The following is a 24,799-nucleotide window of genomic DNA, read 5'->3' as shown; positions in this document are numbered from 1 at the left end:
TCTTGGTGTGTTGGTATAACAACACATGTCCATAATGCTTTAGACTCAAATCCAAAATCCAACCGTTGTATTTGAAGAATGTGATAAGATATTGGTGTTGGCAAAGTATGACAACAATTAGACGGTCAGATTGTGAGAAATGAGTAGTCAAAGTTTGCAAAACTTTATCAATATTTGGTCAAACATGGTCAACCATTGAAGTTGGGTCTATGACCACTCGATAGGATCAAATTAGGTTGAATAGGGAGGTTTTGAGTGGGTTTTGGGTATTGGTTTGTATTTTAGGGTTTTCTCCACTTTTATGCTTTTCTATAAAATTTTCTTTGCTAAAGTTTAACGTTGAATAGTACATACAATACTGAAAATTTTAGAATAATAATGCAAAATTTATCAAGCACCAAAATACTTGCAACGTCAATTCTCTCCACAACTCGTTGAAAATCTTTTAAAAAAATGGCATACTAAATATTTTAAAATACTCTTTAATTAAAAATTGAAATCAATGAATCTTAATTATGAAATAAGATAATTTTGGAAATTTGCGGGTAGTTAAATACACAACATTTTTAATATCAATTTAACAAAATTTGGTTAATAGGATGTCAAGTGGAAAATGTTTTTTCCCTTCAAATGGGGTGGTTTCGCCAAATAAAATAAACAAAGGTTTTTTTTTTTAATAAAAATATTGAGGTTATATTTCCATAAAAGAAATCCACCTACACAATATTGAGGTTATATTTCCCTGACTTTTTTAAAAGAACACTTGCTATACAAAAATTGCAAGAAGTGAGATTTCATAGTGTTTTTATCTTTTTCTTTTCTTTTCTTTTTTTGAGAAAATAGTGTTTCTATCTTTTATTAATAATAATTAAAAAAAAGTGATATTTCCAAGTGACCAAAAAAAAAAAGTGACGTGGTCCTCATAAACAAAATACATAATTTTATAAAGAAAAGAAAAGAAGTCACGTTGCTGTAAAGTCCTTGTTTTTAGAAGAAAAAAAAAAAAAAACACACACACACAATACCATTTTAACACTAAAAAAAAAAAAAAAAAGTCCCTTTCAAAAAAAAAAACACACTAAAAAAAAAGAAAAGAAAAAGAAAAGTCAAAACCCTACCTCCTAATTCCCTCCCTCTCCCTCTCACTAAAAACAGACGCCCCACTTTTTCTTTTTTTGATCCTACACCTCCCTTTCCCTCTCAATAAAATACTAACACTCTATTTCACTAAAGAAAAGAAAAAAGGAAAAAAAAAAAAAAAAAAAAAAAAAAAAAAAAAGCTCTCACCTCTATACTCTATAGCTCACATATTTTTCAATATCCCTCCACCGTTCACTCTTTCTTTCTCTTTCTGCCAATCACAATCAAACCCAAAAGGTCAGTTTTCTTAAATCCTTATATTTTGATTTATTTTGTTAATGTAGTGGATTAGTACTAGAAGAATAGATAGTCGCAAGATCACCTCCACCAGACACAAAACAAAAGCAAAAAAAAACTTATTCACAAAAAAGAGAAAAAGCAAGAGCAAGCGTACCAAAAAAATTGAAGTTTAGGGTTTTCTCTCTTAGTGGAGACAGACAGAGGAGGCTGCTTTAGGGTTTTCAAAGATTTTGTGACGCCTAGAAGGAAAATCAAAGGGAATTCCTGTTAGGACTCCTGTTATTACTTTTATATATATATATATATATATATATAAGAAACTCTTGTTAAGACTCTCTCACTATTTAGTTTAAAAATTAAAATTTTTTATAAATTCAAATAATAATGTAGAAAATTGTGAGAGTTTCAGAGATTTCGGTTTTATATATTAACAAAAGCAAAAAAAACTTATTCACAAAAAAGAGAAAAATCAAGAGCAAGCGTACCAAAGAAATTGTTGTCCACCATCCACTCTTGCAAATCTTTCAACCCCTTCCTTGATAGCTCTTTGTAGTCTAGTTCTTTATGTTTCACTACAGGCTATTTGACACAAGCTTGCACCTCTTCTTTAGTCAACTATAATATGCAGTCAACAACCCACAAAGTAGTTACCTCTGTTGAAACTTTAGCCCAAAAAATAATGTAAACTGTGTATTGCTTTATCGTGTCTTAATGCATTGAATTTATCAAAACTACGAGATACAATATGATCGGAATTCAAGAGTTGCCTCAAGTCACTATATGATGCCAAAAGACTGCATTATATGAGATTGCAGATGGTTGTGCTTGGTAGTTTTGCAAGTTAGGGATTGACCATTATGATTATAACTAAAGTCCATTCACCTTTTTCCCAATTCAAGAAATGAATTGCAACTACTTCTTCAATTAGAATTGCTTAATATTTCAGTGAGATTCATCAAGTACATGCTGCATTACTACAATTTTTCATTGACATACAATTTTTCATTGACATAACATTTTATTGTTGGCTCCTTAAAAAGGAAGCAAAATCTTTTCTTAGAAGTTGAAAAGGGTCAGCACTATTTGCCATTGAGCAAAAACAGAAAGATAAAAAAAAGAGTTGGAATTAGGAAAGTACTAACTGCATATGCTGCTTGTGATCTATTTCCGGTGTTTAAGATCATAAAGCTCCACCACAGGCGATTTATCCGTACAAAAACAAAAGAAGAAAAATCAAATGAGAATAAAACTAAGGCCTAGTGTTCTCCAATACCCAGCTCAAATTTGTGAGTAATTCTAAATTATTTCAATTAGCCAAGGAAAGTAGGGAAAGAAATAATATAGAGCACAAAAATTATTTGCTTAACTGTCAAAGAAACCAAATAGAGAATTTTTTTTCTTATAAAAGAATTTACGATAGAAATTAACATTCCTTTTAGAAAAGGAAACCAAGAGACTGTAGAAGAAACTATGGAGGAGTTTCACAAGCCAAAGAAAACGGATATAGAAAAAGAAAACAAATTGAACAACATCGACATGCAAAGCTATCATTTATTGAGAGAAACTCTATCATTTCAAAAACCAATGAGCGCCAAAATCTCTTAATCTTCAGCCTTAATCGCTTTAACTGATCACTAAATTGAGACTGCAAACTGTTTTTTTGGAAGGAGGTGAACAGTTTTATGTATTGATTCAAAGACAGCATGTATTAAGAGAGAGAAAACAATTTTTTTTGCTAAAGAGAGAAAACAATTTATGTGTAGATTTTAAGACAATGTCCATCATGAGAGAGAACTTCAGAGTCAGTAGTGTTGTTATCTGTAAGGTACCTGGGGTTTATTGTAGGAGTTATTATTTACTACTATTATTTATTAGAATTTGTTTAGGGTTAATGTAAGTTATTAAAATGGGCTTGGACTTGCTATCAACTTTAGTATTGGACAAAACCTTTTGTTTATTTTAGATGTCAGCCCATATTGGACAAAATCACTCTATTAAAGCATCATTTGGTAAAACCTCATGCATGAGGTCTCTGCTTTTATATATATATATATATATATATATATATTAATATTGATTTGAATTTATCACTTAAATTACTTTTGCCCATTTATAATAGTCATTAATTAACAATCTGTCACCTTAAATTTATTGTAAAAATGTTATGAACATAACATTTCTATTTCCATACATAGTCTTCTACTCTTCCAATCTAAGTTATCATAATTTTATTCAGATAAAAAATAATAATAATAATCTAGTGAACATATTTTTTGTGTATAAGTTTTGCTTTATAGCAATTAGCAAGAGGCAAAATCTGAAAACATGGCATTGAAAATTTAAAGGCAGAAGAAAAAACTGATCAACCAACTGAATCCTTGGATTTTTATTTCTAAACATATTAATATCGAGAATGTGAGTTCTCAATAGGGAAGTACAAGAGCCAGCTCAAGCACCCCTACAACTCATCTTGGGGTGGCTCAAGCAGGCAAAGAACCCAGAAAAACACAGTAAATAGAGCCTTACTTAACTTATTTTAAGGCATAGCACACACCCAAAACAGACCACTCATAGTAACACCTAATTAATATCCAAAGCCAAAAACTTGGCATGGTACAAAGCATAGAGCTGAAGTTATAACTTATCAAGTACTTCCAATTAGCTCTAGAGCTTTTTAATCATAAGATCATAATGAAATTTCAACTAATGTAGTACATTGGATCAGGCACTTTAAATGTCCGATTGCCAACATTTGTACCAAACAAATCGCTCCATTGATCTCCCATGTTGCCAAGGATCCTGTACCCTTCAGCTACGAGCTCGGCTCTTTTGGTTGATTTGTACACTAATGCTGTGGTACCCTTTTCAGAGGTTGGCCTGCCACCAAATTAACATAATCATGAATGGCTCAACAGTCAAAATCATGATGATATTCTTTTTGGATGCATGTTACCAGATCTCTATGTTAAGAAAAAGATACCAATTAACTTATAAATATTTACCATGTAATAAGATGTTCTTCATTTCACAGTTGAAAATTTTAATTTATGGAGTCAAACAATATACAAAATGTTTTACTAAATGGATCCTGTATACAATGATGGTGTAAAATTTTAGGTGGTGATGATTTTCACATGGGAATTGCATAACAAATTCTTTTCATAAAAGAAAATTATCAAGACAATGTCCAAAATACAAATGAGATATATATCCTTGATGCTTACTTTAGTATGAGCTTCTCCCAAGTGGTGTAACCAACATTCTTCAGGTTCTCTGCTGTAGCATTTCTTTTGGTTTCAGACCTTCCTGTAAGAAAGACAATCTTAAACCCAAGATTTACTAATTTTTTGTAGAGATCAAGATTTGCAGGCACAGCTGGTGCTATGGCTTTTGCTTCCCATTCGGTAAAGGCTGTTGAGTTATATGCAACTGCCCTGAGAGAGAGAGAGAGAGAGAGAGAGAAGTCATGCATAAGAAAAGATAACATATATTAGATCAGATATATATTTACTACAAAACTATTAAGCAAGAAACAAATTCAATATATATAAAAATTTTGTCTTAATCAAGGGGATTTTGTTGTCCTTTGGAAAGAGCATACTTCAATAACCATATATATGACCTCTTCTAATTAACCCTGAAAATATCTCAGCTCTCAAGTCTAATTAAGTATATGCATGAGCTGCACCAAAAAAAATGTAGCGGTGAAACTCCCAGGGCAATGTGTCATAGCCTATGTTTTGTTCCCAGCAGAACACATTGAATAATCTTAGATTCCAGGTATACTTAGAAGCACAAACCACTTAATTTCTTAAATGGTTCTTATGCAGATCAATAATCATCCTTCGTCTATCAATATTATCACACTCATACTTGTTTATCCTCCACTAGTATACCAAGTTCTTCTTATTGGTAAATTTTATATGTACTTGATGGATCTTAAAGTCATGATCTTCCTCTCCACCTTCATTTTAGAGGTCCGACTGAGCTAAAGCTTCTTGGCACAAATGTAACTTTTTATTATAATAATGCAATATGCCCATTACGATTTTTTTTTTCCTAGTTAGAGACATTTATGTCGGTGGCACCTACTCTTTTATTTGTCTCATGGTAAATATAAATATATCAAAGTTTTAAACAGGCTAATCATCACTTATCAATTATCATAAAATGTAGTATATATTATTTTACTTACCCAAATGCAACTTCAGGTTGAGCATAGTAAGGCAAATTAGAGAGTGTAGTTTCATCAATGTCAAACACCCAAATATCCAAGCCATCATCACCGAGTGTGAGGTTCTTGGCATAGGCATAAGCATTATCGGCCACAACTTGACAATCCTCACGGTATTGTTTGCCAAGCATGTAGTTTCCAACATAGCTTTCACAGTCTTCTGGAACTGTTGACCAGCTACGGATGTTGTCAGTTTCCACGGCTAGACGCCAACTTAGGCAGTCAATGCCTTCAACATTGTGACCAGCAAGGCCAGAATGTGGTCTGAGAAGGTGAAGGTTATTAGGAATGACTTGAGTAGTTTCTAAAATGGTGGCAAGGTATAGAAATGGTAGAGCTCTCATGGTGTAGCTAGGGGGGGAAGAAAGAGCTATCACTTTTTTGTGGAAAATGTTGATACACTGCCTTGCATATGGCTCTTTAAATTAGCCCAAACTTGTCAAAGTCACCTCACTTTGGGGTGTAATTTACTCAACAACCACCAAAGATGCTTCAAACTTTTTCTTGCATTTTTGTAGTACATTATTTAAATAAGTCATGTGATTTATTCATGCGGTTAAAACTATATATAAATATATTATCTCTTGAAATGTACTAACTTCACTTTTATATGAATTATTATAAATATCACTTTTATTACAAACTCTACACAACAAGTAATATCACTTGACAAGCCTTTTATTATTTATTTTAATGGGCTTTGGCTTTGCTCACATGCACTTTCTATTTGTACACTGTCATTACACATTATTGATGTGTTAAATCGGACAATTCTTTGTTATTTTTTTTGTTTGTTAATGATGTCCCTCAGGGTGTTGGTACATCTATTCCTGGTGTAGTATTTTTTTATTTTTGGTACTTGTGGGTCCATTCATCTACTAGACTATTACAAACCAGAAATAGTACGTATGAAAGTAAAGACGATTCGTGAAAATTTTAAATTCTAAGATGATTGATGAGGATGGCAAACGCCACTTCTCTGAACACACACTCTCTCTTTTTCTTCTACGATTTTTCACCTTCAGCATCTTCTTTCTTTCTTCTTTTTCTTTTGCTATTCTTTCTTTCTTTCTTTTTCTTCTTTCTTATTTCTAAAAAAAAAAAAAAAAAAATTCTCTCTTTCTCCCCCAATCTTTCTCTATCAAATTGGGGCTCTCTTCAAATTTGAAAAAAAAAGATCTCTCTACCAAGCCACCATGGCTTAATACACTCACACACTCTCTCTCTCATGGCGGTGGCAAGCTTGGGTTTTGAGTTGATTTGTATGTCGCCAAATAGGTTTTCTATTGTGTTTTATTTTGAGTTGATTTTGCTTTGAGTTAATTTTAAGTTGGGTTTGTGATGATTTTCATTAATTTTGGGTTGATTGTGTTTGGATTAAATTGATGTTGTAATGGGTTGGTTGTGGTGGTGGTTGGTTAGTTGTGATGGTGGATGGATGTTGGTGGTCGGCTTCGGCGTCCTTTTCTTCTTCTTGGCATTGAAGGGTGGGTGAGATAATATGAAAAATACTAAAATTACTATAGGTTTTACAAGAAAAAACTTACAAATTGATGTGTCAATGAATTAATTGGTGGACTTCAATTGCCTCGTAAATAAATATTTGAATAGTCTCTTTGTAATTGGTAATACATTAGTTTGTAATCTCAATGTAGCAAAATTTATAATACCCTAACTTTTAGATAATTTAGAACATATAGCTTAAGATGATGAATTTAATTAAAATGATTGATTAACTCTAAAAAAATTTAAATGATTGATTAATTATCCTTAATTTGGGAAAATTAATTAATTATTCAAGAATGTATAAATCATGCATCTTCACATTATTTGGCTATAAATAATAAAATGGCTAATTTCTAGGTCAAAAATCAGATTTCAATTCAAAAACCTTATTAGAAAAGCATTAAAATTGTGGAAAAATTAATCATGTTTAATTTTAAAATTGTTGTTTGTATAGGCTGTTTAATTATAATTTTGAGATTGCTGTTTAATTATAATTTTGAGAAAGGAATAGGCTGTTTGTATTATAATACAAACATTTCTGTATACTCTCACTTTAATACATTTTCTATAATACAAACAGTCTATCGTGTCAATTTAAAGGAATAGGCTTCTTTTGATACTAATGAATTTGCGGGATTAATGACCTTAAATGCACTTGGTAGGGTTTTGCCTTGATGGTTTTCCCCATTCGTAAACAAATTATCCACGTCAAATTTAATTTCTGTTGCATTTACTTATTTGGTGATTTGTTTGTGTTACCATGCGTATTGCATGTTAAATTCACTTAATTAATTCACTTGGCTAATTAATTGGTTAATTTACCCAAGGGGTTGATATATTCTTAGCGTATCATTTTTTTACCCCCCCAAAAAAAGGTTGAAAAATTCATCAAATTTTCTCATACTTCACTCATATAGCTTTTGAAATACTGCTCAATTAGACCCACCATAATCCAAAAAGCACAACTTGGTACAAAAATCTGCCTAGGTCCCATCACAGCAAAACGACAAATGTCATAGTGTGAAACATGAAAAATTATTAAATGTTTTCGGAACACATGTTTACTCTTCTTACATGTATAATAGATCTACCATGAATTTAATTAGTGGGGTACATGAGAAATACAAAAAGAAGTGGTCCTATTCGGATTTGTTACGAGGAATAATGTGAGCAAAAGGAACAAATCATTTCATTTTCATGGCTAATGTTGAGAGGCGTGGGAGAATAAACAAAAGTAATTCAAATTTTTTTTTAATGTTTATGTTGCATGAATTACATTTATTATCACATCAGCTTATTAGCTTTTTTTTAATTTTTAATTTTTATTTTTTTATAGTAAAATTAGTAGTAATTTTAGCATTTTCTATCCCCTTTCTATCCTAAATTTATATAACTAAATTATTGGAAAATTAATCATAATAACGATCTTTAAATTTCCTAGGTGATTGACAGAGGTATAGAACCCAATCATAGTCTAGGCTAAAGCCCAATCATTGACGTGCAAGTCAAGAATACTACTTGTATTACAAGCCAATTAACTATGGTCTATTGTATGGTTGTTTTGGGTTTAACCTCTTATAAATATGTCATACTAGGTTCATTATAATTGAAGAATTGGGTTTATAATGAATATATAGGAGTTAAAGCTTTCCTCCATAGACATAGACCGTTAGGCTGAACTGCATAAACCTTGCATATTCTCTTTTTTATCTTCACTCTCTTTCTTTATTTATTCGTAAAATCTAATAGTGATAGTCAATTTCTTCATACCTATATTTTCCATGAAAAGTTTTTTTTACCCATGTCATTTGTCAATCGTTAAAAGTTTGGTTAGAAAAGGTAATCTCTTAAAGTTGGTATTCTTATTAGTCGTTCAAACTTTCGCTTGGATTCTATATTTTTTAATGTTTCTTTAGTGCTGTGGAATGCTCTTGTATCATTTGACACCCCTGAAAAGTGGAACCTATATTGATTCCTATTGCTATGCCTATTGCTATATATCATGTTCTTTGCCAATTCTTACCGTGCAGTAAAAAACCTAAAATTTGTCCATTTTTGACGTGAATACTTGATTCACCTATGACATTATTTATTGGTCTATTTTTTTAATATTTTTTTTTTATAGAGTTTCAACTTATGACGTCCTCTTTTGATGATTGTGCTCTTTATCATCAAGCTAAAGTACCAATAAATTTTTGGTGTAGGTGGAGAATGAATCCTAAATCGCTTATTCTACCACAAGAAACTTTATCAAGTTAATTGGAAGTCACATCGTTCCATCTTTTTAATATAATATGATGCCACCATATGTATCTAATATCTTTATCAATCCTTTGTAGTATAATAAGCTTAATTAATGCTACAACAAATATTCTCAATTTTTCATAACATAACATATTGTGATTAATAATTTAATACAGTAAAAATGATGCCATTGATGGTTTCATGCATAAATAAAATTGCATTAATTACAATCTGCAACCTTTATAAGTTGTGAAAAAATAGTAAAATTTGTTGTCTATAATATTGTGGTAGTTCATATTAGCCCTTTTTTTGTACATTGATAGTTGGGAAGTAGGAGATTTGAACCCAAAATATCTCCATTACAAACATCAGGAAGTGTTACCAGTTGAATTATAAGGCTTTTGCCATATATTAACATGTTGTAAGTAGACCTTTGGACCTTCTGTCACCTCATGTTTAACAATAAGTCTAATGACATGATAAAAATTTCATCTTTTTTCATTGCTAATAAGGTGGTGGATTGGTATATAAGTGGTAGTCCCATATGAAAATGATATCATACTCAGCACATTTTAGCACTTTAACAAATGATAATGAAATTTGTGAAAATGGGTTCTATTCTTCCTTCTTGCTTTTGTCTTTCTTTCTTCTAAGGACTACTATTTATGGTGAGTTTAGTTCAACTTTTTGATATTGTGCTTCTTGAAAAAGTGGCAGTTTCAAAAGGTGTGGAATGAAAATGGGCTTTTTTAAAAACCTAAGCATTTGGTAAAAACTATTAAAAAGTGTTTTTTGAAAAAGTTGACTGTTTTGTTAGCACTTATAAAAGTGACAGTTTGAATTGTAAATTACCAAAAAAGACAATGTATATATAAGGGAGTTTATTTCATACTTAAATCAACTACGTAATAATAATGATGATGATGATGATGATGATAGTAAATATATTATTGGTGTTATTTTAATAATGTTTGTGTTAGTTTTTCTTAGTGTAATAATTATTTGTTATTACTATTAATGACTTCTTATCAATATTAATTAAATCTCAAAATTTTTCATCATCATGGAGCACAAAATGATAATGCAAAAAGATGATAAAATACTTACCAACAATCCAAGTTTAAATTGTACTACATGATATTATAAAAAATAATACTAATTATTATTCCCAAATAGAATTAGCAATGGAATGATATGCATGAATTGTGAATGATTTCCTTCACTAAATTACTAAAAGAAAAAAAAAGTACTAATTAGTTTAAACCATTTTCAAATAAACAAACGATCAAAGTGGAAAGTGGAAACTACTTTTTTTAAATTTAAATATGACATAAAATATTTTCTTAAAAAAAGGACATAAAATAGTAGAACATTAAAAACAACAAGCTGTGAACCACAAATTAAAATAGGGAAAAATGCCCATACACCCCTTAAACTTTTAACTACTGGCCAAAAGACCCCCTTAACTTTTTTATTGGCCAATTTACTCCTTAAACTATTCACAACTGCCAAATTAATACTTCAGTTAGTCACACGTTAAAACACTAACGGAATAAACACATGCCACTCACGTGGCTTTTAAATTCAAACTGAAAAAAACCCAAACATCCAAAACCCAACAGAAGAGAAGAGAACCAGTCCAGGTCCGGCAGAGAGAGAGAGAGAGAGAGAGACTGCACGCCGTTCAGCCACTGCCAAGCTTCTCTCCGCCGTCTCGCCGCCCTTGTCCCGGCGGCGCCTTGGTGGTTCCGCCGCACTGTTCAATCTGGGTATGTCTTTTTTTTTTTTTTTTTTTTTCTTCTTCTTCTTACGTCTTGCTATTTAAATCTTCTAAGAACTTTTATTTTTTTTTAATCTCCATGTGCGAACTTTTATTGTAGAAATTCTTGTTTTGGTTTAATTTCTGGGTTGGGTCTCTATGAAATTCTTGGTTTTTTACTTTCTCCATGTGCCTTTCACCAACTGTTGCATTTGAGTATGCCATAAAGCTGTTTGATTAAATGCCTGAGAGAGATATGGCTACTGCTAAGGGGGTTTGGTTGCTTGGTTATCCAATTTTCCAAATATGCTGGCCTTCCAAGTTTCCCTTGCAACCCATTAGCTACAAAAAAATATCAAACACAATAATTGGTTCTGTAATGATCCAGAAGCCAATAACTAAATCTTCAATTAGAGAAATTTCATTAATTTTGTCACTTGCAAATATGCCGTGTATCCATCCAAGAAATAATGCAGAGCTACATAAGGATTGATCATGAACATCCAAAATCCTGTTTATGAATCCCTTTTCTTTTTTATTATGAGAAGATAATGTAGTTTTTCCATATGTTCAGGCAAGGTCACTTTGTAAGTAAGCCTTACGGTCTTAATGTCTTAACAACCATCTTATGCAACATTTGCAATGACGAAGCAGTTGATACTGAAAAATCATAAACATAGTTTCAAAATTTGCATTAAGTCACTAAAGATTTTACCTAGTTTGATCCAAATAAGTTTATTTTTTATGATAATTCATTAGTTGGGATAGAGGGAATTTGATCGCCGAATGTCTTTGTAACTCAACTGATTTAAGGTTTCTAAATACTTTGGAATATGGATCCATTAAAAAGAATATTATTAATTTTTACATTTTTCTACTCTTGATGGGTGCATCTTTTTTTTTTTTTTTTTCCCCTAAAGATACTGGGTGCAGCTAAGTAATATTAATATGTAATATATAGTTTACTGTTAAAGATATGGCTTTTGGTTAGTGTTAAAGATACTGGGTCTCGATGTAATGATTCTAGCCATATGGTCTACTGACTAAGCCAGCATGTTGTAATATTTTGAATTATGTGAATTGAACTAGCAGCAATCATGCACATGGGCATAAGCAAATTGTTATATTTTTTTTCTCACTATTCTCTATATTGTTTTTTTTTTTTTTTTTAATTATGTTTTCTCCAGCTCTTCTATTAATGTTCTTGTTAATTTTGTATTGTAGCCATGGATGAATGCCCACTATCACTCCCTGGAAATTCACCTTCTATGCCAAATGTACAAGCCCCTCAATCCCAATATGATTCTATTGAGGCTGATGGCCAATCTGAAATTGTTAATGTTCCAATTGATGTGGAGGATGACGAGGATGACGAAGATTACAATTTGCGTGATTTTTCTGAATCTGATGATGATATAATTGAAGATTTTGGTATGGAGGATGATGGAATCAATAGAGCAATTGGAGGCAAGCAGCTTGAGGGAGTTTGGAATGGTGAAGGAGATTCAGATCATGGGGATAGTGATGAGTTAAGGAGTGCAGAAGGGTCATCTGATGATGAAGGGAATTCAAGGCCTAGGTTCCCTGAGTTTAACCAGCGCATTGGCATGGAGAATGTACAGCTAGTGAAGGATCAAAAATTTGCATCACATGTCATCTTCAAGGAGGCACTAAAGGAGTGGTGTATTAAAGAAAAACATGATTTTGAGTATAAGCACAATGATAAGTGGAGAGTGATAGCTGTATGTAAAAAAAAATGTGGTTGGAAGATACATGCATCCCAAACACAAATGGGAGATGCCTTTCAAATCAAAAGTTTTAAAAGCATTCATACGTGTGGCAAGGATCATAAGAATAGTAAGATTTCTTCAAGGTGGCTAGCCAATAAATATTTGCCATTCTTTAGAGATGATCATACTTGGATAGCAAATGCATTGAAGGGTGCAGTGTTTAGGGGCCATGAAGTTGATGTGACTTTGGACCAATGTTATAAGGCTAAGAGAATGGCATTCAAGATGATACATGGTGCTGAGGAGAAGCAGTATGAGAGACTTTGGGACTATGCAGCTGCTATTAGGAAGTGGAATGTGGGTAGCACAGTGAAGATACAAACTGCGAATGATGTGTTTGAGAGAATGTATATTTGTCTTGATGCTTGCAAAAGGGGATTTTTAGCAGGTTGTAGGCCACTTATTGGGATAGATGGTTGTCATTTGAAGGGGACAACAGGTGGACAGTTGCTGGTTGCTATTGGAAAGGATGGGAATGATAATATCTTCCCAATCGCTTTTGCTATCGTTGAAATTGAGAATAAAAGCTCTTGGACCTGGTTTCTACAATGCTTGTTGGATGACATTGGACATGTGGATGAGAATGGATGGGTCTTTATCTCAGACTGACAGAAGGTAAGAAACAATTAATGTGCATGTGAATTATTTATTTATTTTTTAAAAATATCATGATCTATAACCTGAATTTGAATTACTAATGTATATTTGCGTATTTTTTATGGCAGGGATTAGTAGAGACCTTTAAAGATTTGATGCCTAATGCAGAGCACAGATTTTGTGTTAGGCATTTATATGCAAATTTCAAGAAGGATTTTCCTGGGAAGGTACTCAAAGATGCAATGTGGAGTGCTGCTAGGGCAACAACAAAGAATTCTTTTGACTTCCACATGGATGAGTTGAAGAAGCTAGATGTGAAGGCATATGAGTGGCTTGTGAAGTTAGATGTGAGAACATGGAGCAGACATGCTTTTAATCCAAGAAGCAAGAGTGACACTCTAGTAAACAATATAGCAGAGTCTTTCAATGCTTGGATTTTGGAGGCTAGGGATAAACCAGTGTTGACAATGATGGAGATCATAAGAGTGATGTTGATGCAAAGGTTGCAAACCAAAAGAGATCATATGAGAAGGTATGAAGGGAGGGTTTGTCCAAGAATCTATAAGAAGCTTGAGAGGATAAAAAGCGAGGTTGGACATTGCATTTCTCGTTGGAATGGAGAGTCCAAATATGAGGTGGAGTATATTTATGGTGGAAGATATGTGGTGGACTTGAATGAGAGGACTTGTGGTTGTGGGAGATGGGGATTGAGTGGAATCCATTGTTTTCATGCTGCTGCTGCAATAATTGAGCATGGAGAGCAACTTGAGACTTATGTAGACATTGCTTACACTAAGGAGACATTCCTAAGTTGTTACCAATGGATGGTAAGCCCACTTCCAAGCCATGAACAGTGGCCAAAGACACCCTATGACCGAATCAAGCCCCCAAAATTTACAAAGAAAGTAGGCAAGCGTAAGAAGGTAAGAAAGAGGGAGGCAAGAGAACCTATTAATGCATTTAGGGTGAGCAAGAAAGGAACTGCCATGAAATGTGGGAATTGTTTCCAGTGGGGCCATAATCAAAGAACTTGTAAAGCTCCTGATAACCCCAACAAGAAGGCTTATAAAAAGAAAAAGAAAGGGCAATTAGGACAATCATCTACATCTGGAGCTAAAGGGAGTAAAAAATTATTGGTAAATTTCAAGTACTACTTTGTTGAACTTTTCATCCAAATTTCAAGTACTACTTTGTTAAACTTTTCCAACTTTTTTGGCTCTTTATAGGGTACTCAGCAATCAAATATAGGTACTCAACAGTCCAGTCAAAGTCATACAAAGGACAACACTAGTGGAAGCAAGGATAAGGGAAAGGCTAAGGTTTAGTGGCAGCAAGAAGATAAATAATTTTTTAGTTCAATAATTTGTTTAGTGATACACAGCCTTCTAAAAATACTAATGGAGCCAGTATACTTTTGTTTTTCAATATTGCTTGGAAAGTGTAATTATTGATTCATTGAGTGTTATTTTTTTGGCAAACAATATACCATTTGTAAACACTTATTTGATATTTCAATTCATGGCATATTGAGATCCTTTTAAGAATACTGATGGAGCCAGTATACTTTTGTTTTTCAATATTGCTGGAAAAGTGTAATTATTGATTTATTTTCTTAGAGTTATTGCATAAAGTTCAATTCATGGCAGATTGGGACACATTCATTTTTGGTGGTTATTGCATAAAGAGAAGAAGTACGCATCAACCAAATCACTCATACAACTTGAATCAAAATAAAGAGAAGAAGTAAGATCATCCCAAGATTGTTTACTTTCCTTGTTGACTACTTGAATTATTACAGCGTCAAATCTACATCATACAACTCAAACCCTCCATAGCAGCCTCTCAATTTAATGGCTGTAAGAGAACCTATAACAGAAGGGGGACATATCCCATTGGCTTCTATTTTTCATTGCTCCTATATGACTTGAAACCTTTACAAGTATCAATGGAAGAAGAAAAAAAAATGTAACTATACATTTCTTCCATCTAAAGAATAGAAACAGATTTCATATTTCTTGCAGTCATAAGGTTCCTAAAGATCTGGTAGTGTTATCTTCCCAAAGTTGTTGCGATCAAGCTTACTGAAGTAATCGCAGGTCAGCAATATATCTTTCTCCCCAATCTTTCCCATCTCTTTGAGCTTGTAAATTACATTCTCTGATTTGCTGAAACAAATAAGGGAAATATTTAGGGTTGATTTCTACATGAAGAAGGAGAAAATTAAGAAATAATAATTGAAGTGCTATATAAACAGACAAGCTTTTAGTAGTCTTGATTCCAATTAGGTTAGTAACAAGGCCTCGATTCCAAATAAGTTAGTAGAATCATCAAATTGATAAACTATTATCACACATGGGACAAATGTCTAGCACCATTATATTGGCAATATACTAAACATAATTGATTAAAAGGTTATAGATAAGGTTATAGATTAAAAGGTTAAAATGTCTAGCACCATTATCAACATGATTTGCTTAAGTAATAGCAGACAAATCCATAATTATAGCCATCATTTGCTACATTCTTAATGAAAACATGTAACACATACAGGCACGCACAAAGGAAACCAAGTAGCAGCTGCATAGTCCAAAAGATTGTTGACCAAAAGATGATCTAATAAAGGAGGCCTGGCCTTAAATAAAATGATGTGCACAAAATTGCTACCAAAACACTGGACTGAGTCTATATGAAACATCTTTCAAGAACATATAAATTTACATTCTTTGCTTATGCCTATCCAATTATACAGAACTTAATGGCCTAAGTAACCTAAGCAGAAATAAGATATTAAGCATCTGTGACAACCTTTATGTGGAAGTACAGACCCAAGGTTAACTCAAGTAAGGAGGTGCTTGATTCCAAATACAATAATTGGCTTCTGGATCATTACAGAACCAATTATTGTGTTTGATATTTTTTTGTAGCAAATGGGTTGCAAGGGAAACTTGGAAGGCCAGCATATTTGGAAAATTGGATAACCAAGCAACCAAACCCCCTTAGAAGTAGCCATATCTCTCTCAGGCATTTAATCAAACAGCTCTATGGCATACTCAAACGCAACAGTTGGTGAAAGGCACATGGAGAAAGTAAAAAACCAAGAATTTCATAGAGACCCAACCCAGAAATTAAACCAAAACAAGAATTTCTACAATAAAAATTCGCACATGGAGATTAAAAAAAAATAAAAGTTCTTAGAAGATTTAAATAGCAAGACGTAAGAAGAAGAAGAAGAAAAAAAAAAAAGACATACCCAGATTGAACAGTGCGGCGGAACCACCAAGGAGCCGCCGGGACAAGGGCGGCGAGACGGCAGAGAGAAGCTTGGCAGTGGCTGAATGGCGTGCAGTCTCTCTCTCTCTCTCTCTCTCTCTCTGCCGGACCTGGACTGGTTCTCTTCTCTTCCGTTGGGTTTTGGATGTTTGGGATTTTTTCAGTTTGTATTTAAAAGCCACGTGAGTGGCATGTGTTTATTCCGTTAGTGTTTTAACGTGTGACTAACTGAAGTATTAATTTGGCAGTTGTGAATAGTTTAAGGAGTAAATTGGCCAATAAAAAAGTTAAGGGGGTCTTTTGGCCAGTAGTTAAAAGTTTAAGGGGTGTATGAGCATTTTTCCCATTAAAATATAATAATAATAATAAGTACAATTTGGAACTGTGGTACACTTCGTGGCATCATACCATCCTCTAAACTATTACTTCATCAAAGGGGAGAGTGAGAAAGATCAAAATGAAAAATAGAGAGATCTCAATAAACCCAAAAAAGAGAGAGAGAGAGAGAGAGAGAGAGAGGTGGTTGTCGGTCATTGACTGAAAATTGGATTGGAGCAGAGCAAATGAAAGGGAGATACTACATAAGGGAAGATTTCGCTATATTTCAATTTTTTTTTTTTTTTTTTTTGCATTTTGAGGAATCCTGATTTGCAAGGGATTGATTTTTTTTTTTTTTTTTCCTTAGTTGATTTGGGAATTTGTTAAAGATTTTTTTTGTGTTTGGCTTTCGAAATTTGTTATTGAATTGAACCTGGACTGGACTCTATTTTTTTGTGGTCTTTGTAGTAATTAATTCATCAAAGGGTTCTGGGATGAGACTGCAAATGGTGATTTTCCTTGATTTATCAAAGGGTAAAATTGAGTTTTTAAGAAAACACAGTGGGCAATTTGGGAAATAGATGGTGGCTTTCCATCAGTAATGTTAAAACGCAACTATGATTTTTGCAAAAGTTGGGGCTGGCCAAGGTTAAGGAAACGTGCAATCCTTTGAATTTCAAACATAGCTTTCTTCCAAACGCTATCATACATACGTTACCAAACGCTCACTTTAAAAATTCAGTTTCAAAAAGTGCATTTTGGCTCAAGAAAGTGGAAACAAATGCACACTTAAGTATGACTAACTAGTGGGCTCCACAAGTTTGAGTTAAAGTTGCTTTTTAATTTTGACAACTAAAGTCAAGTACTGATAACAAACACAATAGAAAGTGATTTTAGAGAAAATAGAGAATCAGTATATAAGATATGAGAACTGGAATGCGAGTGAATGGTGAGCCAAACAAGGTCTTATCGTCTCTATATTCTTTGTAGCTTATTGTCGTTCACTCGTTTGTAATTGGATGTGGACGAAAAGACAACTCATTCAAGAATCATAGCCTTTACTTTTGTCACTGAGAGCTCGAAAATGTATTAAAAATACAAGAGCTATTTAGACCCTCAAATAAAAGTTACGACTTGATAGATTTTACACTAACTTAATACTAAGTGCGGAATAGTGTAAATACAGGCGAATAAATAAACAAACAAACTACTCTAATCCATAATCAAGACAACACAACAGTAAAATGGAATGTAAAAGAGTAGGGAAGAGAGAATGCAAATACAAGATAACACGCCAATGTTTTATTAAAGAAGAAACCGAAGTACTCGGCGTAAAACCTCTCTGCCACCCTCCAAGCGGTAATTGATCCACTAGACAATCAGTTGGGATACATGGGTTAGCAAGAGACCCTCCAAGCCTAATCTACCCGATGTACCTAAGCCCTCCAAGCTCTTAATCCAACAAGGTTTCTCGAAACTGTGTCTTGTCTAGCTTTTCGGATCCCGCAAGACACCCGATTGCATCAGCCAAGCCTCACCGGCTTCTTTCGACAATTCCCCAAAACTTCCTAAGCTCCAAAACACTTTCTACACTCTGAAAATGTATGGATTGTGTTTGGGTACAAATCTCCTTTCAAAGTATGACAATGTGAGAAGTAAGGAGAAGAGGCTACAAGGATTTCTCACTAAGGATGAGTAGCTTTCTCTCTAAAAGATGGGTGTGTATTGTAGAAAACCTATCTAGGATTTTTCTCTCTGAATGGTCTCCTTTACATTTGTAGGTAATGGGGGTATATATAGTATGAGTGAAGAGTAAGAAAGACACACTTAAAAATCCTTCAGGCAGAATGTTTCGCGACTGTCTTGCGGAAAGGCCTTACCCACGAGACACTCACGAAAACGACAGTTTGGTGTGACTCTTCAGCTTCCAATCATGTGCTCCTCACGTGGCTTTTAAGTGGCTTAGCTACTCGTGAGCTTTTTGTGAAATCAACTGATTCTTCATTGAAGCTTGAGTCTTCACCAACTTAATACTAAACTCAATACAATAAAATCCCACAAAATACAAGGAACAAAATTAAAGCAATTACAACATTTTTTGTCATAGAATAAACCCAACATAAAACATAGTTGTAAATCACACATTTACAGTCGCCATAATTATTTTCCCTTTTTATGGGTCACACACTACATGTTGGGCGCAAGCACTGTGTGGGTCCAACCCACATGCTTAGGTCAAAGCTCATTAAATGAGCTTACTTCCTCAAGCTTCCAAAGTCAGCATGCCATTCCTTGGGCAACGACTTAAGCGTGTGAGACATGTTGGAATTGAAAAGAAGAAAACAAAGAAAACAAAGGCCATTCAGCCTTGAGTGAAGAGCTGAAGCACACAGAGCAATTCGGTCATTTTTGTATGAGTTCCAGAAAGAGCAAAACACAAAAAATAGAGAGCTTCAGCTAAGAGGTGCAGTCCAAAAAGATAGAGAGAAACACAGTGAGATTGTGAGAAAGTGAAAAAGAAAAAGGATACATTTTTCTTTACTTAAGTTACACACAAGGAAGATAAATTTGTGGAGTTCTCATGGAGTTTTTTGAATGCTACAACCATTGAAAGTTGGAGTATTCAGAAGAAGATTTTGCTATTAACTTTGTAGTGAGATTGTATTTACTCATTGAGATTTATTTTATTGTATATCCAATTTATTGTAGACTCAAGTGTAATGTAAACTTGATAATTGTAATTTTTATTTCATAATGGATATTTTTCAGAGCTGCTCTATGGTTTTTCTATCTACACTAGAGGGTTTTCTACATAAAATTTGGTGTTATTATATGGTTGTGTTTATATGGTGCTTGTTGAAATTTTAATTTTCATAATATTACTATTATTTGATAGTTATATATTTTAATTCATACATAGACATAAATAGGGTTAAGATTTTTTTCCGACACTACACTGCCCTACAGTACACGTCAATCCAGCACGTTCAAAATGTTGAGACAATGGAGCTGTGAAGGGGCCCAGTGATTCTGGCTGGGCCTCTTGTCTTCTTCTTTCTGATCTTTCTTTTTTCCATCCTCAGATTGAAAGACGTACCTCATAACTCTTTGCTTTTTGATCCACACAAAAAGAAAAAAACAAAAAAACAAAAAAAAGACAACAACAACAACAACAAATGGAGGGCCAGAGTTATTCGATGGTATAAAAAAATGATAATTAATTGTATTATAAAAATTTGTAATACAATTAATTGTATCACGTTTATAACATATAATAATACATATTTTTAATTATTTCTTTTGGTTTTGGGTGTTATAAAAATGACACATGAAATTATAAATTTTATGTAATATTTTTAACATCATCATTCAATTAAATAAATTTTGAGTTAAAGTTGCTTTTTTTAACTGAAAACTAAGTCAAGTTTTGATGCCAAGCACGATAGAAAGTAAGTTAAGAAAAAATAGAGAATTAAGATATAAGATATGAGAACTGAAATGTGAGTGAATGGGAACCAAACAAGGTTTTATTGTCTCTATATTCTTTGCAGCATTGTCGTTTGTAATTGGCCGAGGAAGATAATAAAGGTAACCCATCCAACAATCACAGGCTCACAGCCGTTACTTTTTTTTACGGATGGACACACTACACTGCAGAGCACGTCAATTGACAGTACGTTCAAAATGTTGACATAATGGAGCTGTCAAGGGGTCCAGTAATCCTGGGTGGGCCTCTTGTCTTTTTCTTTCTGATCTTTCTTTCTTTATTCCAGATTCAACAGAAAAAAAACACATGGAGGGCCTGTCTATTAATTACTTTTTTTTTTTTTTGTTTTACATGGGAAAACGAGTGAAAGTTACTCGCAAATTTATAAGAATCTTTAAATTGACCTATCAAATATAAATGTGATTAGTGTGATCAGTGACCAGTGTTATTCAATAGTATAAAAAAAATGATAATTAATTGTATTATAAAAATTTGTATAATACAATTAATTGCATCACGTTTATAACATATACTTAATTTTAAAAAATTATTTCTTTTGGTTTTGGGTTTAGAAATTGGCGCATGAAATTATAAAATTTATTTAAATAAATTTATTTGTAGGGACACAAAATCTCTAACGGCCCGACATCGACGTTGGGCTCGCACACGGAAAGTCCCTCACAATAATATTTGTAGAGAGTGGGCTTGAAAGGCCAGCGTTGGGGCACGAGGCGACATTTCGAGTCGGACTACAGGTGAACTGATATGAGATAGAGCTTTGGGCTGGATATTCAGGCCCATCAATCCTGTATCTAGGAGGATTTGGCTCCTCGGATCATGTCCGAGGAGCGTTGGCGCTGCCCCCGGTTACCCGTCGAGGGGTTTTTACGTGGTGTCCGGCGTGTATTATCCAGACATTCTCTTTCTTCAAGCCTTTCTCCAGAAGCTAGATGGAGGCCTGATCCCTCCCCCTTTTCTTGGTCACATAACATTCTCTTTTATACTAGCCTACGTTCGTTGTCCTTCGTCCACGTGTAGGGTCGATCTTTCCAGGGTAGATATCTGTCCCATCAGTCTAATCCCTGAATTGTGGGAGATGGTCCATAAAGCCTAAAAATCCGGATCTGTTTGGGGCGGTGTCATGTCAGTGAAGGGTATTAAGGACTATTTCCGTGAGATATTTTCTGATCTTTCAAGTCTGCCTGCATCCCATTTTCGTTAATGGGGTTCTGGGCTTTCCGAGGACGGAGCGGTCCTCGGACGTGCCCTTGAACCACATCGGGCTCACTGTTTTTGAGCTTGGGCCCTGGCCTCCTTTAGTTTGGGGACCTGTGGACTCCCTATAAGCGAGCAAGCCGGGCCCATAGACTCTTGGGCCCCACATTATTAATTATATATATATATATATATTTTTTAAATTAACACATCAATTTATAGTATTTTTAAGTGATAAAAGTTTTGTAACACTGTTAACAACTTTTAATAAATAAATACTATCTGAGTTTTAGGGTCCGTTTGGTTATAGAGTTCAAAAATTATTGTTTAAAAATATGTGAAAATTGTAGTTTAAAAAGTGTTATTGAAATACATGTTTTTAGTGTTTATAAAACAAAAAAATGTGTTTGGTATCATGGTTTAAATAACATGTTTCAGTGTTCAAAAACATAAAATATGTGTTTGGTATGTGTGTGTTAGATGGTAAAAAAAAGCTGAACAAAGTACAAAATAAATATTTTTTAAATCAGCAAAGTACAAAAAAAATATAAAATATTGTTTAAATGCTGCCGGGTTGTGTCTGTGTGGGTGAAAAAGCTGACCGGTACTGTTCAACTTAATTACAAAAGTGCCACTCAGCAATGGTTTTTGTTGTTCAAAATCAGTCCCAAGCTGATTTCAAAAACTATTGTTTTAAACATATGTTTTGAGCAATATTTTTTAAACAATACTTTTTGAAATCAATGACCAAACATATTTTTTTTGTTTTTGAACAATATTGTTTAGTGTTTAAACACTAAACAATATGTTTTGAAATCAATGACCAAACACCCTCTTAGTGTGCTCAAACAAAGTTGAAATTTTTTGGTTTCTTTTTTGTTTTTGTTTTTGTTTTTACTGTTGTTGACAAGAGTCAGATATTGAATAAGATACGACGAATATGCGGCAAATGGAAATATCATCGTCTCTAAGGTGGAAAATATTTTGTTGGTTTATGAATTACATATTAACATGTTGTAATGATGTAATAAAAATTTCATCTTTTTTCATTGCTAATAAGGTGGTGGATTGGTATATAAGTAGTAGTCACATATGAAAATGATATCATACTCAGCACATTTTAGCACTTTATCAAATGATAATGAAATTTGTGAAAATGGGTTCTATTCTTCCTTCTTGCTTTTGTCTTTCTTTCTTCTATGGACTACTGTTTATGGTGAATTTAGTTCAGCTTTTTGATATTGTACTTTTTGAAAAAGTGGCAGTTTCAAAAAGTGTGGTATGAAAATGGGTTTTTTTAAAAACCTGAACATTTGGTAAAATCTATTAAAAAGTGCTTTTTGAAAAAGTTGAGTATTTGGTTAGCACTTATAAAAGTAGCGGTTTAAGTTGTAAATTACCAAAAATGACAAAGTATATATAAGAGAGTTTATTTCATACTTAAATCAACTATTTAATAATAATGATGATGATGATAGTAAATATATTATTGGTATTATTTTAATAATGTTTGTGTTAGTTTTTCGTAGTGTCATAATTATTTGTTATTACTATTAATGACTTCTGTAGGGACGGTTTTTGGGGCCCAGGCCCAGTAAGTGAGCGGTTCTGGCCCAAGAGACCCTTGACAATGAATTTGTAGAGAGTGGGTTACAGGACTAGGGCTGGACGAAGTGAACTTTAATCAGTTGTATGCCATGCAACAGTCCGAACGCGAGAATGTTTCATTTATGTTTAAGAGATACTGATCCGAGGAGACATATGAGTGCCTCTCTTGCTCTGTTTACAGGATTCTTGAATCTCTCTTACTCTTTTTTCTCTCAATTTTTCGATCCCCTCTTCATGGAGATTTCCTTCTCCTATATAGCATACTTAAATTGATAAGGGCCTTACACTTGTTAACCATCTGGACTTTCACTTGAGTGCCTGTCCCATCGGACATCCACCTTATCTTTCTGTGAGTTGCACTGGCCAAGATAACACTATTCACCTGTCTTCTCTACATTAATGCGGTTGGAAAAGTAGCTTCCTTGCATTTAATGCGGCAGTTGTGGTTGCCTCCTGGACGTCTAACATTTTCCTTCTGCTTGGGATGGTTCCTCACTGTGTGCAAGGCGTACGTTGGACTCCCATTTGGTGTGTCCGAGGAGACATTCCTCCTCGGACGCCCCTTAAATAAGTCCAGCCCAACAGGATTGGGCTGGAAGTCTTCTGGCCCCGTTTTCCCTTCTTGTCATGGCTGGACTCCGCACGGAGCCCAAGGCCCACTATTGACTTGTAAATTTTACCCCCACAATTGCCCCTCAAAATTCCGACTCTTTCTCTTTTGTCCGAGGAGGAAAGGCGGGATTTTGATACCCACAGGATCATTTATTGGGGATTCCCACTTCACCCATGCGGGGATGTGCTCCCACGTGCCTCATTAATGCTGAAGGCATTTAATGACTCGGGGGGAGTTAATTGCTGCGTTTGGCGTTTTACGCTCTTTTGATCTGACGGTTGGGGACCAGATCAACGATTGATATTATTTTCTTTTCTCTAGGCGGGAGTATGTCTGTCCAACTTCCCCTGAGTATATAAGATTTTGAAGGCATTCATTCCCCACTTTTTGACGAACACTCAAGTACTCAAAGCATTTCAGCACCTTCTCCTTCAACACGCCCACGCCTTCGCAGCAGTTCTCTTGAAGATTCCGTCAAGTTTCTCACCCGTAAGTGCGCATTTCTTCTTCGTTACTCTTCCTTAAGTAAACCGTCTTCGCGTTGTCTAGGATTAGAGGGGATGGGTAAACTTGAAAAAATGGTAGACTCTCCGGCCAATATGGCAGGCTTCAGGGCGAAGTATCGTATTTCACCGAAGATAGGTTTAGAGTATTGCCATCAGGAGGAAATTTTGTTCAAGAGAAGGACAGGGCAGGTCGCCATTCCAATGATAGCCTTCGTGGAAGGAGGAATGACGATTCCAATGGGGAGAATAACTAGGGACTACCTGCGTGGTCA

The 24,799-nt window shown here is 34.0% G+C and overlaps 2 protein-coding genes across 3 annotated transcripts in view; one reads left to right on the top strand and one right to left on the bottom strand.

Annotated features, from left to right (window-relative positions):
- LOC126725338 (acid phosphatase 1-like) overlaps nucleotides 1–6,055 on the bottom strand; it is a 55,693-nt gene extending 49,638 nt beyond the window's left edge. The window contains exons 1-3 of one of the 2 annotated variants that reach the window (XM_050430001.1): nucleotides 5,576–6,021; nucleotides 4,605–4,814; nucleotides 3,740–4,257 (exon numbers count right to left, since the gene is read on the bottom strand). In XM_050430001.1, the coding sequence (XP_050285958.1) occupies nucleotides 4,080–4,257; nucleotides 4,605–4,814; nucleotides 5,576–5,958 (771 nt within the window). In that variant the 5' untranslated portion in view covers nucleotides 5,959–6,021 and the 3' untranslated portion in view covers nucleotides 3,740–4,079. Of the gene's footprint in view, nucleotides 1–3,739; nucleotides 4,258–4,604; nucleotides 4,815–5,575 lie in introns of those variants that run through there. The other variant, XM_050430002.1, reaches the window with a different exon arrangement.
- Nucleotides 6,056–12,349: 6,294 nt separating this feature from the next.
- On the top strand, nucleotides 12,350–14,835 carry LOC126727929 (uncharacterized). The gene is made up of 3 exons (XM_050433826.1): nucleotides 12,350–13,504; nucleotides 13,639–14,646; nucleotides 14,737–14,835. The coding sequence occupies exons 1-3, from the start codon at nucleotides 12,350–12,352 to the stop codon at nucleotides 14,833–14,835; spliced, it is 2,262 nt and encodes a 753-aa protein (XP_050289783.1).
- Nucleotides 14,836–24,799: the final 9,964 nt, after the last annotated feature.

The sequence above is a fragment of the Quercus robur genome, chromosome 5 (assembly GCF_932294415.1).
Source record: "Quercus robur chromosome 5, dhQueRobu3.1, whole genome shotgun sequence".
NCBI lineage: Eukaryota > Viridiplantae > Streptophyta > Magnoliopsida > Fagales > Fagaceae > Quercus > Quercus robur.
The sequence above is the reverse complement of the archived record's forward strand: the minus strand, read 5'-3'. Positions and strand labels throughout refer to the sequence as shown.